The sequence below is a fragment of the Bos indicus x Bos taurus genome, chromosome 21 (genome assembly GCF_003369695.1).
Source record: "Bos indicus x Bos taurus breed Angus x Brahman F1 hybrid chromosome 21, Bos_hybrid_MaternalHap_v2.0, whole genome shotgun sequence".
Taxonomy (NCBI): domain Eukaryota; kingdom Metazoa; phylum Chordata; class Mammalia; order Artiodactyla; family Bovidae; genus Bos; species Bos indicus x Bos taurus.
Genome location: NC_040096.1, coordinates 57,509,846 through 57,526,976, shown reverse-complemented (window position 1 = coordinate 57,526,976; position 17,131 = coordinate 57,509,846). Strand labels below are relative to the sequence as shown.

Here is a 17,131-nt window from a genome sequence, read left to right as displayed (position 1 = left end):
TGTTTACGTTTGGGGCATCACTCTTGCCGAGACTTTGATGGGTCAACCCACCCTCTGAGCCTCAGTTTCCTTGTTCTCAAAGCTGAGACCCAGACTACCATGCTATAGTGAAACGTTAAGTTCAAGAACTTCAAATGCCCCAGAGCCCCGTGCATGTTTCAAGTCAGAGATGAGATTTGTGCCGGGGGTTGGGGGTGAGGGGTGGGGGCTGCAGCTCAGAGGCCTGAGTCAGGAAGTCCAGAGCTGGCTGGGCCTGTGGCCTTGGTGGCAGGTACTATCCTGGGGCTGTCAGCAGAGGCTGTTTCCCAAACCAGCCCCGTCCCTGCCCGGCCTGGCTCACGTGCGGCTGGGAGATGGGGGAAGTGTTATTTAATCCCACGTGCACTTTGGGGCATGTGTCAGCATCCCTACTTCCAGGTGAGGAAAGTGATGTCCTGAGCAGCAGTGTCACTTGCTCCCCAACCCCTGGGCTGGAAAGTGGCCCAGAGTCACCCCAGGGGCATTGAACCTCCCCTTGTCCTTCTGCCTGAATACATCCATCCCACCCTACTCGGAGTCAAGATGGGGGAAGTTCAGAGAAACAGGAAAGAGCCCAGAGCAGATTTATTTTCCTTAGATAAACTTCATACACAATATAGTCAGGAGTCCTCAGCTTTCACCTAAAGGTCAGTACTTATTGCAGTTAGGCCCAGTGGCTCTAATGGTGGAAGGGAAACTTTGAGAAGGCTGCCTGTGTTCAGAGACAGGATAATCGTTGAAAGGCAAGGGGTCTGCCCTGCAGGGGGGCGCACTGGGCAGGGGTCAGGAGCAAGAGGAAAAGAGCGTGGGTGCAATGGGGTGGGCTGGGCTTGGGCAGGCTGGGGGCGGCCTCCCTCCCGGAAGCAGTGCCCGGGGCCGTCTGGCCAGGACCTGCAGGGGGGGCAACAGAGCCGGGACCACGAGGTGTCTCGGGGCCCTGGCTGGTGGGGCCAGTCAGTGCCTCAGCCCCGCCGAAGCTCCTCCAGCTGGTGGGCCACCTTCTCCAGCTCTGCCTCGATGGCTGACAAGCTCTCCAGCTCCTGGTCCTAGGAGAGAACCCCCAGAGTCAGCCGGGCACTGGAGCGTGGAGCGCACAGTCAGCCTGGTGGCTCCCAGCTTAGCTGTGTGACCTTGGATGGGTGGCTTTGCCTCACTGAGCCTCATCTATTTCATGGGGACAGTGAAGCTGCCCTGCTGCACTGCTCTGAGAAGCCGGCGTGCAGGAGTGTGTGCCCTGACCCCATACCTTCCCCAGTGGACTCATTCAGGCCCACCTCCTCCTCAACGGCTCTGGGCAGACATGTGGGAAACCAAGCCTCTGGTGCCTTTCAGAGCTGCTTCAAGTCCCCCAACCCCAGGCTAAGGCTGTGACAGTGGCTTCCAGGGTAAGGCCGTGCCTGGGTGTCCTGTCTGCTGCAGGCCTCCCTACCCGAGGGGCAGGGGACCAGGACACAGGCTTGAGGACGTGAGCACTGTCTGGACGGAGCCTCCATCCTCTGTCTCCGTCACTGGGTCCCCAAGCTCTGGCTGCCAGGGTGGTCCAGGGCAGCCGGGGACCCTCTGGGACTGACGCCCACAAGAGCATGCCCTCAGATTCACAGCAGGAGTCAGCCATACCCCAGCTTTGACCGAGAGGGGTGATTTTCCAGGAGTCCCTGCCTGGGGCCCAGTGAGAAGAGACGGACAATGGTTGCCAATGAAATGGGGACCCTAGTGGCTCCCATCTTAGAGTAACACCCCAGGCAGGAGTTCTGTGATTCTGGGGTCATTTTTTCTAAAACCTTTGGGCTGAGTCGGGGGGCCCTGCCCTGTCCAGTCCTCAGGACTCGGGTCCCCATTTCTCCTGCCTGTAGTCCAAGGTCCCCTCTGCCCATGGAGAAGGGAAGCCAGTCAGTCCCTCAGGGCCCCTGACTCTCCCCAGTTTCTGTGGGTGGGGAAGGCAGTGATGAAAGGTGCCAGCCTTGGGGAGGGGTGAGAGGTAAGCAGCTGCTTCCTGAAGGCCTGTCCCCTCAGCCCCTGGGGACACAGGCAGATGAACTCTCAGCGCCAGCTGCCAAGGAAGAGTCTTCTCCCCCTCAGACTGCTGAGACCCAGTCCCAGGCCCAGAGAATGGGTTGGGGACCCGAGGAAAGGGCCGTATTGTCTTCTGGGTGGGCAGAGAAGAGCACTGGGGCCACAGCTTCAGACACATCCCAGCCCCCATAAGGCCCTGATGCCCCCCGGAGAACTAAAGCCTGAACCATGGACCCCCCCAAGGCCTCCCCCAGCTCCAAGGTGCTGTTGCCAGCCCGCCCCAAAGTCCCATCCCATCCCCTCCCATGGTATATGTCTTCACACCCCTCTGAGTTTCCCAAGTAGCCTGGGCATGGCTAGGGTTTCAAAGCTCATGTGCATTCTGATCATGATAATGAGGTGGGCAGAGAGGACTTCTTACCCCCATTTCACAAATGAGGGAACCGATGAGGCTCAGAGAAGGGGAGTGACCTCCCCAAGGTCACCCAGCTAGGAGGAGGTAGACCCCGGGTCTTCTGGCACACGCCCATGCCTCCCCAACCCGTCACCACCAGACCCTCCCCACTTTGCCATCAGGGCGGGAGGCGGGGCCTGAGCCTGGGAGGGGGGTGCGGCTGGACTGCCTGGAGGTCAGGAGAGGACACGCTGGGCCAATGGTAGGGCCTCCCCAGACACCACCTGTCCCTCAGTGTCCCCTCCTGTCCTGCCCTCCAGCTCGAAAGGCCAGTGGTACCCCGAGCCTGGATTCCCCCAGGCAGCAAGTGGCCCTCCCAGGCCAGCCCCCGCCAGGTCCTTTAGTTTCCAAACTCTTCTCTATTCAAAATTCCAAGCGCCATCCATCCATTCTTCTGTTTCCAAACCTGCAGAGGCTCCCTACTGCCTTTCAGACAAAGGTCCCTCCCAGTGCCTCTGGGATCCGCTTTACTCGCCAGCTCTTCAGCTTCTGTGTGCTGATCTGAACGTTTCTGTCTCCTGTTTGCCTGTCCACCAGCTTTCCTGGGTGCCCGCTCCCCCCGACACGCCCTTTCTCCTGGGCCTTCCCAGTCTCCTGAGCACCCCCTGTCCAGGTGCCTCTCCAGTCCCGACTCCAAGGGGACAGTGTCCCCTCGGTGATGCGGGGCAGTATGTCTGGGTGCAGCTGCCCCCCAGCTGGGCCCGGGGCCAGCTCCCACCCCGTACCAACCTCTGGTCTGCGGTTGGCGCTGCCCTCCTCCTCCTTCTTCTCTTCCGGGTAGCCGCGCACCTGGAGGGGCAGGCCGGCCTCCACGCTGTCCTCCCGGGAGTTCAGCCTCCAGCCTCGCCGCAGCTGCAGCCCGGGACCCCTGAAGCCGTAGCCCCGGGCCCGGAAGGAGAGCCTCATGGAGCGGTCGGGGTCCTCCTCTTCCTCCTCCTCCCCCTCCAGCCGCTTCTCGGCCGTCAGCTCCTTGGCCAGCTGGTCCATCTTGCTCCATCGCTTGGCGTCCTCCCACTCCTTGGAGAGCTGCTCCTCCTGCTCGGGCTCCCCGCTCTTCCCACCACGGAAGAGGACTTGAGGGGCCCTTGCCATCTCCTCTTCCTCCTGCCGGGAGTGTGCCCACTCCCCCTTCCCCTCGGGGGGCTTGGCCTCCTCAGCCCCCATCTTCCCGGCTCCATCCTCGGGCCAACCTGGAGCAGCTGGTAGATAAGAGCGGGAGAATAAGGGAGCGGCTGCCACCTTTCTGGGTCCCTGCCACTCCCTTAGGTCTCTCTGTGGCCACTGTTGTGACCACAGACCCTGTATGCCAGATCCAGCTCAGCCTCTCACAACAGACTCCCCTTGGAGGGAAAGGTCACCTTGACGCCATGCTTTACAAGACCCTCTAAAGCTCCAAGTCACCTCTTCCTTAGCCCTCTCATCCCAGAAGCCCCAACCCAGGGATCGCCCGGCTGGGGAGGAAGGAAAGACCCTGATCAGGCCCTCAGGAGGAGCCAGGACCTCTTCCTAAGCCCTGGTTGAAGCTAGCAGCGTCCCCAGACCAGCCTGTTCCCTCCAATCATGCTGCTGCTCGGTTCCCAAATCCCACCCACTCACCCTGCAAAGCCCCTCTCCCCTCCTGGGGGTGGAGAGGGGCTATGTGGACTAGTGGAAGATGCAGGGTTTTGGAACCAGACAAACCTGGGATGGAATCTCCGCGTGTACTACAAATCAGCTGTGTGACCATGGGCAAATTACTTAACCTCTCTGAGCCTTGGTTTCCCATCTGGCAGATGGGAATAATACCTACCTTTCAGGGTTGTTGAGAAGGTGGAATGAGATTATGGATCAGGGGACCCCCCTCCCACCCATCCCCCTCTCCCCAACACATCTGCTGAAGTCTCAGACATCAGACACAGTCTCACCCCTCTGCGTCTCCTTGTTGCCGAGGCTCGGTGGGGCTTTAAACGCTGCGGTGGGCGGGCTTTCTTCCTCCGGGACGGCCTTCTCTCTAGCCTCCGCCTCCTCCCACTTCTCCTCCTCCTCTTCTCTCTCTGTCTGCCTCCCTTGCTCTGCACTCAGGCCCTTCTCCCTGCTGGCTGGACCCTGGGAGGGACCCTCGCTGTCCTCCTTGGCCTGTGGGCCTGGGTGTTTCGGGCTGGGGAGGCTGGCTAGGGGGTGGGCGTTGGAGGGGGCCTCCTCCTCCTCCCCAGGGGCCTGGTTGTCCTCCTCAACCTTGGGCCCCGGCCCAAGCCCTGGGGAGGCCTGAGGCCTGTCTCCGTCCGAGTCTTCATCACTCTTCTCCACCTCTTTAGAATCGTCTCTTTTTTCTGCAGCATCCTTGGAGGACACCTCTTCTGTCACCTCTACAGAAACAACAGAGCAAAGTCAGGCCCTGAGGACCAGATCGGATCTCCCCCGGGCCCAATTTCAGATCTTAGTCACTGTATCTCTAGGCTTCCAGCAAGCCCAACCCAAGACACACAGGAGAGAATTAGGGCTGCCCTCTCCACGTCTGGGTTTGACCTCAGCACAACGGGATTGTGTTTCTTTCTTTGTAATTCTGCCTCTCGAAGGAGAATGTGATGACCCCTTGAAAATGACCCCAGAAGATAGAGCCCTGAATTTAAAATTAAGACAGCAGTTGAACTGCTGTCTGATCTTGGGCAAGTTCCTTAACCTCTCTGTGTATTGGGCACCATTACTGTGACTTCCTTCTCCCTTCTGCAAGCATTCTATCTTGAGCATCCTATGAAAGTATTCAATTCCTCAGGATTTGTCAGCTTTCATTAAAGGTATTTACTTGTACCTGCTTTGAAGACAGCTTTTCATCTAGTAAAAATCCCTCCCATTGCTAGAAATGATTACTGTCAAACAAGTCACTACCAAGTACATTCCACCATTTGACCAGGACTCCAGGTGCAAGTGCTCCCATGCCCACTTTACAGAAACTCAAACCAATCCTTAGAAAGGTAAGGTGACCTGTCTGTGCTCACAGATGGCAGAGCTGAGCCTTAAACCCAAACCTCCGAATGCCAAGTACAGGGTGCCCTTTGCACTGACGTGTGGCTGTCTCCCCAGTGAACGCTACACTATTCTCCCTCCTACAGCCCAAGGCACACAGCCAGAGTCAGCCAGACACTCGTTTCCATGGAACCACAATGTGTGAGTCCCTGCCGTGCCTCAAGCAGCCACCAGGGTGAGAGCCCTGGCCCACGTGAGGGCACATTGGCAGGCTTCCCCTCTCAGCCCCAACAGATGACCACCGAGGTCCCTGCTTCTAGGAACTGGCCCTGGTCACTCACCTTCCACATGCAAAGAATAGGCCTGCGGGGACAAGCGTGTGAAGCGTGTGACTGTTTCTAGCCAGAAAGGTGAGTTTAACAGAGCATCCCTCTGACCTAAGCCATGATCTCTGTGACCCCTAAAAGCTCTCTGTTTTCAAGAAGGATGATCCAGGACTTTCCTGGTGGTCCAGTGGTTAAGAAACCGCCTGCCAGTGCAGGGAACATGGGTTCAATCCCTGGTCCAAGAAGATCCCAGATGCTGTGATGCAACCAAGTCCACGCACTAAACCACGGCGCACCGCAACCTGAGAGCAGCCTCCACTCACCCAACCGGAGAAAGCCCACACGCAGCAATGAAGACCCAAAGCGGTCAAAAATAAAAAATTTAAAAAAAAAAGAAAGATGATTCAGATTCATTTAGTATTTCAGACCTACTCCTCTGGGATCTTGCTGCCCCTAGGCTATGCCAGGGCACCACTAAATTCCCAGGAGGACAGGCATTGGGGGCGGGGGCCCTGCCTCGGTGGCCACTGGAAAGAGTTGAGCTGCCCACCTGCCAGGCCTCCTGCCCGAGAGTGCCATTGCCTGGGATGGGCGGATGGGACCCATCAAGGGCTGCAGAGTGAGACGTACCGTCTCCAGTTATGCCTTAGAAAGGTGCTTCAACCTCCCTGGGTCTCAGTTTCCCCATTTGGAAAGAGAAGGAAGTAAGAGCTCCCTTACAGGACCCAAAGGAGAGGTTTCTGACTCCGCAGGACCCTCGGTCTATTGTAACTACTGTTCTCTTCAGTATCCCACCCCTGGTCTCTGGCCAGACGTGTCGGCACTGACCTTTCAGCTCGGCCTGGTCGTTCGGCTTCTCAAGCACCTCTGAGAGTTCATCCTCGTAACTGCTGTGCTTCTTCTGCTGATGTGTCCGCTCCTTGGCTCCTGGATAAGAAAACGAGAAAAGCATCCCATTTGGTCTGAGCCCCGCATGGTTGGCTGTGAGAATGGAGGCCTCTGTTTCCTCATCCGTAAAACTGGGCACGTCCTGTTCTGGGCCTGCCCAGTGAGAGAATGAGGGGGCAGGAGCTGGTGGGGGTGGCGGGGAGGGCTGGCTGCCCCCTCCCGGCTAGGGCCCGTCACACGACCTCATCACCTCTCCAGACTCCACTTCTCACCTGTGAAATAAGAACATGCCTTGCCTACTGCCTCACGGAGTAGTGAAGACTCAGAGTCGAGGGCTCCAGGAGTAGGGAGTGGGGAACCCTTAGGACCTGGCTGGTAGTTAGGTCAGTGGTCCCCAACCTTTTCGGCATCAAGGATTGATTTCGTGGAAGACAATGTTTCCATAGATCGGGTCGACAGGAGGATGGTTTGGGGATGATTCAAGCTTAGTAGGGTTTGAACTTTAAAGAGAATCTAATGCCGCTGCTGATCTGACAGGAGGCGGAGCTTGGACGGTAACCTGAGTGATGGGGAGCAGCTGTAAACAGAGGTCGTCCGCTGCTCACTTCCTGCTGTGCGGCCCAGAGATTAGGGACCTCTGGGCTAAGGGACCCTGTAGCAGGAGGTAACAGTGACTGCTTGTCCCCTAGTGGGGGCTCTTGATTCAGGCAACACCTGTCCCCATGGACCCCCATAAGCCCAGGCAGAACACCTGTCTGCATCAACCCAGGCTGTGCTGCCTCCTCTGTCTCCACTCACCCTGGTTCTTGACGGTGGCCCTGGCCAGGCCAACTCTGCAGCCAATGCTGGTTTTCCTATGACGGGAATTTCTGGGGTGGCCAGAGGTGCCTGACATGGTGGCTGTGGACCAGGGATTATGCCCAGATCTGGCCCCTGGCTGACCAAGCTTCACATCTCCTGGTTAATCCTATGCTCTGTGACCTTAGGTGACCTGGGCAATCCAAGACTTGGGTGCTCATCTATAAAACAGGGTGGCTGCATTGTAAATGCTAAGATAGAGGTGTGCAGAAGGCATTATGAGAATACAGAAGAGGGAGTGGGTGGGTAGGTAAATGGATGGATGGATAGACAGACATGTAGATCTATCTCATCCTCTTAATGGAGAACAATAATGTACCTGTATATTGGACACCGTTTATATTGAATACACACACATGTGTGTATGTGTGTAAACAGATGTTTCGGGACACATCTTCCTATCATAGTCTTCATTGACATTACATTTAATTATTTAAATATAATGTCACTCAATAATTAATTTAAAAATTACCATATTGTATCCTAGCAACCATGTGCAGTGGATGTCTGTCTTCCAGGACAAGTGAGCGAGAGGAACAACGGTGTGCTAACTTGGGGAGGGCCTCAGGGAGCCTTCCAGCTGTGATTATTTTCACTCGCTTCTTCCCCCAAATCGCTCTCCATTAGTACATGTGGCCCAGTCTGCCCCAGAGGCCTCAGAGTAGGGGCCTTCCCTGAGCCTGGGCAGCCTTTGTGCCCCAGCCCACCCCACCCAAGCCAAGCCCTGAAGATGAGCCTTTACTTCCTTTGCAGGGAGATACGAGACTCCTGCTCGAGGGCCCAAGGATGCCCATGCCCCCACCCCCAAGTAAACAGCCCCTTCCCACAGGAAGGTGCAGGGCCAGGACCCATTTCTTCCAATTTTCCAGGGAGGCCTTCTGTGCCTCACAGGAACCCAGGAAGGAGCCTGGGACTGGGCAAGTAGCTAACTCTGTGGGATGACATCAGCCTAACCCTCCATTCCCAGTATCCTATCTGGGCTCTGCTTGAATATCCTCAGTGACAAGGAGCTCACTACCTCACAAAAATCACTCCATTCCCAAGAGCATCAGTGGATTTTTGTTAACCTCTTGGAGAAAGACACACCTCACTCCAAAAGCACACTGGAAGTCTGGGCTGTGTTTTGGGGCAAGCGAGATCCTGCTTTTCCCATCTCCCCTTTGAGCAGAAGCTCACAAGAGTAAAGAGGCCCCTCCTCTCTCCTGGAGACCAATTTCTTTCCCATTAAACAGAGAAAAGAAGTCCTCTCTGTAACCTAGTCTTGAAAGTGCCCCCTCTAACGAGGCTGAACTCCAGAGACCACAGGGTTTTAGAAGAGCTGCTTCTGGTCTTGGGATGTCCTTAACTGATTGTGTGATCTTGGACAGGCTGCTCAACCTCTCTGGGCCTTGATCTCTTTAAGTGCATGAATGATAGGACCAAGTGGCACAGAGGACTCCACCAACCACCCTATACAACAAGGTGGTAAGTGAGGGTCAGACACAAGACCTTGCTCAACCTTCCACCATGGTCTTTCTGACTCTCAGTTACTGGAATTCACCCAGATTCATGTGCAGTGGTTGGAAAATACCTTGGAGAGCGAGGTCTTGGAGCTCTTTCAGCAAATTCTGATGTCGCAGGATTGAGAGGATCCGTTCATCTGCAATGAAGGGGAGTCGTTACGGGTGGTTTCCAGAAGACAGCAGAGAAAGAGATTGCCATCAATATTTTCAGCTGAGCACAAGGAACTTAAAACTCAAAACCCTGGTGGTAGCAGCAAGATTGGGTCTGGAGATAACACTTCTGAAATGACTTCCTTTCCAAGTTTGCTATCGTGTCAGGAAGGTCAGCCACTGTCCCTGCACCTAGACTTCTGCCAAGAGATGGCATCTCCTGCAGTGATGCAGGAGTGTCTCTAAATACAACCTGTTTTCCCATCTCCATGCCTCTGCTTGAGCTGTCCACTTCACCTGGAGTACCCTCTTTTTCATTTTTCTACCTACTGATTTCCCACTTTTCTCTTAAATCCCAATCCTAACTGGCGACCCACTCCAGTACTCTTGCCTGGCAACTCCCATGGACGGAGGAGCCTGGTAGGCTGCAGTCCATGGGGTCGCTAAGAGTCAGACACGGCTAAGTGACTTCCTTTCACTTTCCACTTTCATGCGTTGGAGAAGGAAATGGCAACCCACTCCAGTGTTCTTGCCTGGAGAATCCCAGGGACAGGGGAGCCTGGTGGGCTGCCATCTATGGGGTCGCAGAGTCGGACACGACTGACGTGACTTAGCAGCAATGCTAATGTTGGATCCAGCCAACACTGACTGCCTCCTTGCAAAAGCTTTGCCCATCTCATGCTCACCCACCCCTGATGTTCCTTTATTCATCACACATCTACAGGGCACCTACCAGGTGCCAGTGGTTGTCCTCAACACTGGGGATTTAGCATACAAAATCCTCACCCACAGGGAGCTCACATTCTGGGGGCTTGCTATTCCCAGCCCTGGTTTCATTCTGCCCAGAATTCTAGTTAACTGTGGTCATACCACTCCTCTCTGCTAGACTGTAAGCTCAAGGCACACAGGGCTGTTAGCTTTTCATCTCTCAGTACCACTCAGAGCTCAGCACAGACCTGGTTGAGGTAGGCACTTGGTCAGTGACTACTGAATTAAATTGTTGATTTCCATCAAAAGCCACACACCCATGTCCTCGCCTCCCAGCCCAGCAGGCAGCAGCCCCTCATCCCGAGCCTGGCCCATACCTCCTCGGAGTGTCTCAAAACACTCCTTGCTGACTGGCATGGGGCTGGGCTTGGAGAGTGTGTCAGAGATGACCTCGACGATACACTTCATCACCTGGGAACAGAATGGGGCCAGTTAGGGCTGGTTTGGGTGTGGGACTCAGCCCCTGGAAGTTCCAAGGCAAATTTCTAAGAGGACATGATGATGCTCACTTTTGTTTTCAGGACTCCATGGATGCCTAGCTCAGGGGCACAGCTGTGCTTCCCAAGCCGGACAATATTAGCAATAATACTAAAAATCCACATACAGTGCTTACCAAGTGCCAGACACTCCAACCACCTGACCATCAGAAGCCCCTCTAAGGTGGGGGTGGGTACCCTGCACCCTCTCATCCCAAGTGTTTCTCTACAGATAGGGAAGCTGCTCCTGGGCATTAGAGGTGTAGTCCTACAAAAGTACTTTAGTCTTGCAGATGCCCCAAAGGTCAGCTATCGCCAGGAAGCCTTTCTGGACCAACCCAGAGGAGAACAAAGACCTTTCCTGGCTCTTTCCTGGCTCTTTCCTACTGGAAACAAGACTTGGAAAACTGTCTCTAAATATCTATGGGGTTGTCACAGGCAGGGAGTGACAGCTTCACAGCCTGGCTCCATATTCACCAGCTGAATTCCCTGGCTGGATGTGGGCATACATCTACTACATTCGGGTGCCCATCCCAGGCCAACAGCAGCCATTTCTCTGAAAGTCTTGTCCAGTGCCCAGCAAGGTGCTGTGGATAATCAGACATCTGATAAATGGATGATATATGAAGATGGTGCCAACTGTAGTGTGACATCCTAGCTGTGTGATCTTGGGCAAGAGACTTGACCTCTCTGAGCCTCAATTTCCTCCTCTATAAAATGTGAGTGAGAAGATCTTCCGACTCCCCTCCCAGGGTGATGGGGCACAGATGGGAAAATACTCTGTAACACATGGAGTGCCACACACAGTCAGGGATGGATTCGCAATTTCCAGCCTGCTTCAGCTGCCTAGAGCTGGGGAGAGGAGCAGGAAGTGTCAGACAAGCATCAGGCAACACAGTGAGGATTGAGGGGGTGGAAGGCTGTGTCTATGGGATGCCAAGGCAACCCGTTCAAGGATCCAGGATAGCAAACTGGGAGACAGGCTCTACAGTAGTCATGGCATCCTAGATAGAACATGCAGGTCTTCACCAGCTGCTCTGGTGTCTCTGACCCAGGCTGCTGAAAACAATATGATGGCCAAAGTGTCTCCCATAAGGAACCTGGCAAGGAACGGCTTATAGCCTGCACCCTTCCTGCAACCACAAACCCTGCACTGGGAATATCAGATAACCACAAGTCCATGAGGACAGATTCTGGGAGAGACGAATTGGGTATGGGTCCCAAGAATGATGGGGAGGTCAGAAAAGGAAGCTCTAGGCTAGGAATAAAAATGCTTATTTACTGAGGACCAACTATGTGTCAGCAATTTGCAAGAGTCCTATTCCTTACCAGGGCTTCCCTGGTGGCTCAGCTGGTAAAGAATCTGCCTGCAATGAGGGAGACCTGGGTTCGATCCCTGGGTTCGGAAGATCCCCTGGAGAAGGGAAAGGCTACCCACTCCAGTATTCTGGCCTGGAGAATTCCATTGGCTATATAGTCCACGGGGTCGCAAAGAGTCAGACACGACTAAGTGGCTTTTCTTCTTTTCATTCCTTACAACTTCCCTCAAAGGAAATATCATCATAGTGAGAAAAGGGAAAGCTCAGAGAATTCAAGGGATTTTTCCCAAGATGACACAGCTACAATGAGTGGCAGCGGTTTTTTCAATTTAGGCCTGTGTGTAACTAGTGAATAGGAAATTTTAAATAAGCACATTGAGGTTTAAATCTCTTTGATGCTTTGGGTTTCAACTATAGCCTCTCTAAAGAAAATAGTTCCTGAAAAGGCAGGGAGTAGAATTTCTCTAATTAACAAGTGAAGATATCTGTGAACATCGGAAGCTAGAAAAACAGCCCCAACTCAGACTTGAGTCAATTTGGGGTATATGCCCAACACAGTGTCTCTTGTTGGCCACAGAAGCCCCCATCAGTGTCTTCCAAGTCCTTTCCTGGGTGACCTCCACCAGAAGCCCCAACTGGCCTGGGTGCAGGAGCCATGATCAAGAATGTTCTCCTCAAGGTCCTTTGAGAGAGCCAGGGCTTTAGCAACTGTGGGATGGGGTGGGTGTATTGCTGGCAGAGCCTTGGGGCAGAGCAAAGGGGGAGGCCAGAACCAGGGAGATGAAGACTGTTCTTGCAGGACAGCGGACAACCACAACCTCAGAGAAGTCACCCCCACCAGCCCGTGGTGGGCCTACAAGATTTGGAGTGCTCAAGACAGTGGGCCTGGCCCCTGGGCCCAGTGGGTAGCACACAGGTCCCACCGGGTTGCACACTCAACTCAGAGGAGCCCAGGGACGGCCCTGCAGCAGGCAAGCAGGGAAATCTAGCAGACTTTGATATCTTCTTTTGCAAGCTGTCCCCAGGCTCAGCAGCCGCAGTGCTGACTTCTGGCTTGATGCCAGACTCCTGCAGCTGCCCAAGAACTGGCTGTGAGGGGTCCACTGGGGTCTTCTGCCCCCCCATCCCGGGGCATCCCCACGCCCCTTCTTACCTCAGTGTCCCCTTTATTCATGGGGCTGTTCACAGGCAGGGCAATGACTAGGAAGAAAAAGAGAGCGTGGGTCACTCTTCTGCTCTGAGGGGAGAACCCAGTCCTTCCAGACTGGGTTCATCAGGGGCCTGTTCACCCCAACGCTCCTCCGTAAGACCACCCCTACTCAAATGAGATGTGGAGCTGATTTTATTTCCTTTCCCAACTGCTACCCTCATGGGGGTGGCTCCCACAGGCTGCACTGAGAGCCTTAACCCTTCCTTTTGTGAAAGCTATGCTCTGGAGGAGGTGTGGGGGAAGAAGCCAAGAGCTATGAGAACAGGCCAGTGGCTGGGTGGGACTGAGGTCGGGGGAGGATGAGGGAGAGGCAGAGAGACCCCAGAGGTGAGCGGAAGAGAGGGAGGAGGAGGATTGGGAGAGGTAGAAGTCAAGGGCAGACAGACGGTAGGGAGCAGGAGGAAGAAGGGAGAGAGAGGGGAGCCAACAGCGGTCCTCCCATCTCCCCAAATGACCTTGGCCAGCCACAGCGCAGAGCCGGCGCTGACCCCGAAGCAGCCCAGACGTGGGGTGGGGGCGACAGGGAGCCCTGTCCCGCGGGGTCGAGAGTCGGAGTCAAAGAGTCAGGTCTGCAGGTTCTGCGCCGAGGCCACTCTGCGGGGTCAGGTGGGAGGCGGGGCGCTGTCCGTGGCGCTGAAAACTCGCCGCGCCGGAGGGAAGGCATGGAGGGGCACGCTGCGCGGCGCGGTGCCTGGACCTCAGGGCCGTCAGGGGCGTCCAGGACCCTCTCCCCCAAGGGCCCGCGCTCACTCACCTTGCCCCGCGCAGAGCAGAAGCGCCAGGACCGCGGCGGAGCGCATGGCGAAGCCGGGGCGCCGAGCAGCTGGTGGTCTGGGGCGGGCCACGGCGCGTGCTCGGGCGAGGGGCGGCTGGACTGCTCGCTCCAGGCAAGCTGCGGCGACACCAGCGAGGGGATGGGGTTTGGTGGTGCAAGGTCTCCGTGTGCGTCTGTCTGTCGATCCGCTCTCCGCACTGAGCTCGGGCACTGCAGCAGTGGGGCATGCTCGCGACCCGCTTATATACCCCGGACCCCGGAAATGACGTCATCGGACCCGCCCCTACCCCTTTCCCCATCCCTCCGGGGGTCCAGCAGCAGCTCGCCCCGCCCCCCAAGCCTCCCCCCACTTAACCCCCGTCCCTGTTGCGGGTGGCCCCCATAGCACACAGTTCTTGGGTGAGGCAGCCAGGCGGACCTGTGACTTCAGGAGGTGGCACAGAGGACTCAGCTGATCGTCCAACTCTCGACGGCTCCCCCGACCTGCTGTATGTCCGTGGGCAAGTCACTTCCAGTCTCTGGACCTCCTGTTCCTCCAAAGTGCGCTGAGGTCCCCGCCAATTCTAACACGGCACTCCTTGCTTCTGAGGGCCTTTGGAGGGGGCCTCCCTTCTTCCATCTCACTGGCTGCAGGCGTGCTCACCATTCTGGGCTCCCTCAACAATCTCGGAGGTCCCCTAGAGGTCCCTCACCCCTTGTCTGAATTAGATCTCTCTCTGGTAACCCAGTTTTGTGCTTTCACAGTTTCTAGTTGTATATGTATTTATTTATTTGAATAATGTTTAGTCTTCATTGCTTTCAAAGTCCTGAGCAGGACCCTTGACACAGAGTAAATCCACTTAATTGATTACTGTTGAAGGCGCTGATTAAGAGTTCATTGCAGGAACAAGTGAAGCGTGGACTCTGGCCGTTGGTGGACAGCACTCATGGAGGGTGGCAAGGGAGGAGAAGGGAACAGTTCTTGACACCAAACCAAAATAGGAGCCCTTGTAGCTTCTACTCAGAAGACCCAGTGCAACCTCTTAGGGTCACCTTCTTGTGGCTGGTTACCCATTTGTGTGTTTGAGAACAGCTCTTACCTTCTCTTATATGTATCTGTGCATGCTCAGTTGTGCCCGACTCTGCAACCCCATGGACTACAGCCCACCAGGTTTCTCTGTCCATGGGATTCTTCAGGCAAGAATACTGGAGTGGGTTGCCGTTTCCTCCTCCAGGGGATCTTCCCGACCCAGGGATTGAACCCGAGTCTCCTGTATCTCCTGCATTGCAGGCAGATGCTTTACCACTGAGCCACTGCGGAAGCCTCTACCTTTTCTTGAGTGTTCTCAAAACCTGGATGCTTTGTGTGTAAGGCTGGTTTCCTGGTTTATTTCTCTCTGCCCTGGGGCCCTTATGTTCTGGTCACAAATATTGCTCTCAACCTGAGGGCCACATTGAGAGCCCTTTGCCACCTGCTCCCCACCCCCCCAATATAGAGAAGCTGGTATCTGGCCTTTGGTGTGACATCATTTAAGAGCCCCTCCTTCTTTCTGTAACCCTCCCCTCCCATCTGCTGCTGCTACTTCCCACCACCTGCCCCACGCCTGTGCCCACTCCCACCCCAAAGGAGAACCTGGCAGAAGCCAGAAGAAACTGAAATGGCCCTGTTCATGCATTTAGTCATCCATTTAACTACTACTTGTTAGTCACCTACTACACGCTTAGAGCCTGGTGAGCTATAGTCCGTGGGGTTGCAAAGACTGAGCACACACACATAGAATAGCACACACGTGCCTAGAACACGTGTTCTAAGAAAAGGTAGAGGCTTCCATGGTGGCTCAGTGGTAAAGCATCTTCCTGCATTTCAGGAGACACGGGAGACCCGGGTTCAATCCCTGGGTCCGGAAGATCCCCTGGAGGAGGAAACGGCAACCCACTCCAGTATTCTAGCCTGAAGAATCCCATGGACTGAGGAGCCTGGTGGGCTGTAGTCCATGGGGTTGCAAAGAGTCGGGCACAACTGAGCAGCGCTCGGCTGTTGTAGGCATGCAAAGTATGTCATGGGGGAGCAAATGCTGTGGACGAAAATGAAGCAGGGAAGTGGGGACTGTGAGCTGAGGGAGGAGTTGGCTTATATTTTAAATAAGGTGGATCTAAGGAGGCCTAACCAAAGAAGTGACATTTCAGCAAAGCCCTGAAGTTGGTGGGGGAGGGGTCGTGTGTTCCAGAGGCAGAGGGCTCCAGGTAGAAGGACCCAAGTCCAAATGCCCAGAGAGAGGAATCGGAGGGAGACAGAGGGCAAACAGCCTGGAAACTAGAGCTGAACAGTAACATGGAGTCTGTCTCAAAAACTTGGAAATGCACAGAAATACAGAACATCACCCGTGCTCCCACGACCCAGGCAGTATTGATCATTTTAAAGTATATGTTTTCTACACTAAATAAGTAAGTGTTAGTCACTCAGTTGTGTCCACCTCTTTGCGATCCCATGAACTGTAGCCTGCCAGGCTCCTCTGTCTATGGAATTCTCCAGGCAAGAATACTGGAGTGGGTTGCCATTCCCTTCTCCAGGGTTCTATACACTACTGGGTATAAAATAGATAACTAATAAGAACCAACTGTATAGCACAGGGACTTCTACTCAGTGCTCTGTGGTGACCTAAATGGGAGGGAAACCTAAAAAAAGAGGGGATATATGCATATGTACGACTGATTCAGTTTGTTGTGCAGCAGAAACTAATGCAACATTGTAAAGCAACTATACTCCAATGAAAGTCAATCTTAACTAACTTTTGATCTATGACTGCTGGTGGGAATGTAAATTGGTGCAGCCACTATGGAGAGTTCTTCAAAAAACTAACATAGAGTTGCCATATGATCCAGCAACCCGACTCCCAGGCCTATACCCAGGCAAAATTATATAATTTGAAAAGATACATACATCCCTGTGTTCATAGCAGCACTATGTAAAATAGCCGAGACATGGAAATAAATGTCCACTGACAGACGAATGGATAAAGAAGATGTGGTATGTTTACATAATGGAAAGTTACTCAGTCATTAAAAATAATGCCAAAAATAAACAAAGTGTATGTTCTATAGTCTCTGTTTAGGCTGCTTCGTTGGTGAAGGGCGATTCCCAGTGGAAAACATCAGCTGAACACGCTGAAAGCCTAAGACCTCAGGCCCTTCGGATGTAGGTCATCCTGAACGTGGTGCAGAGGTTTGCGGCCTGCAACCTTGTGCAGGAACCTCTGCAGTATTTGCAGTTCTTTTGTATCATTTCATGTAACAGAGGGTGAGCTTCTTGGTCAAAGAAAATGGACATTTTAGGACACTTGATGTGCATTGCCCAAAAGCCATGAAGAAAGTTGGACCACTCTCCAAGCTGAGTGGGTTTTTCTCCTGGGAAGTTTCAGAGCCCCTGCCACCTTCCTCAGATCACTAGTTCT

The 17,131-nt window shown here is 54.4% G+C and overlaps 1 protein-coding gene across 1 annotated transcript; it reads right to left on the bottom strand.

Moving 5' to 3' along the window:
* Positions 1 to 571: 571 nt before the first annotated feature.
* On the bottom strand, positions 572 to 13,930 carry CHGA (chromogranin A). Its single transcript, XM_027521256.1, has 8 exons — positions 13,680 to 13,930; positions 12,869 to 12,915; positions 10,238 to 10,331; positions 9,071 to 9,139; positions 6,583 to 6,681; positions 4,390 to 4,830; positions 3,215 to 3,684; positions 572 to 1,064 (listed from the first exon to the last, which is right to left on the bottom strand). The coding sequence occupies exons 1-8, from the start codon at positions 13,723 to 13,725 to the stop codon at positions 981 to 983; spliced, it is 1,350 nt and encodes a 449-aa protein (XP_027377057.1). The 5' UTR covers positions 13,726 to 13,930; the 3' UTR covers positions 572 to 980.
* Positions 13,931 to 17,131: the final 3,201 nt, after the last annotated feature.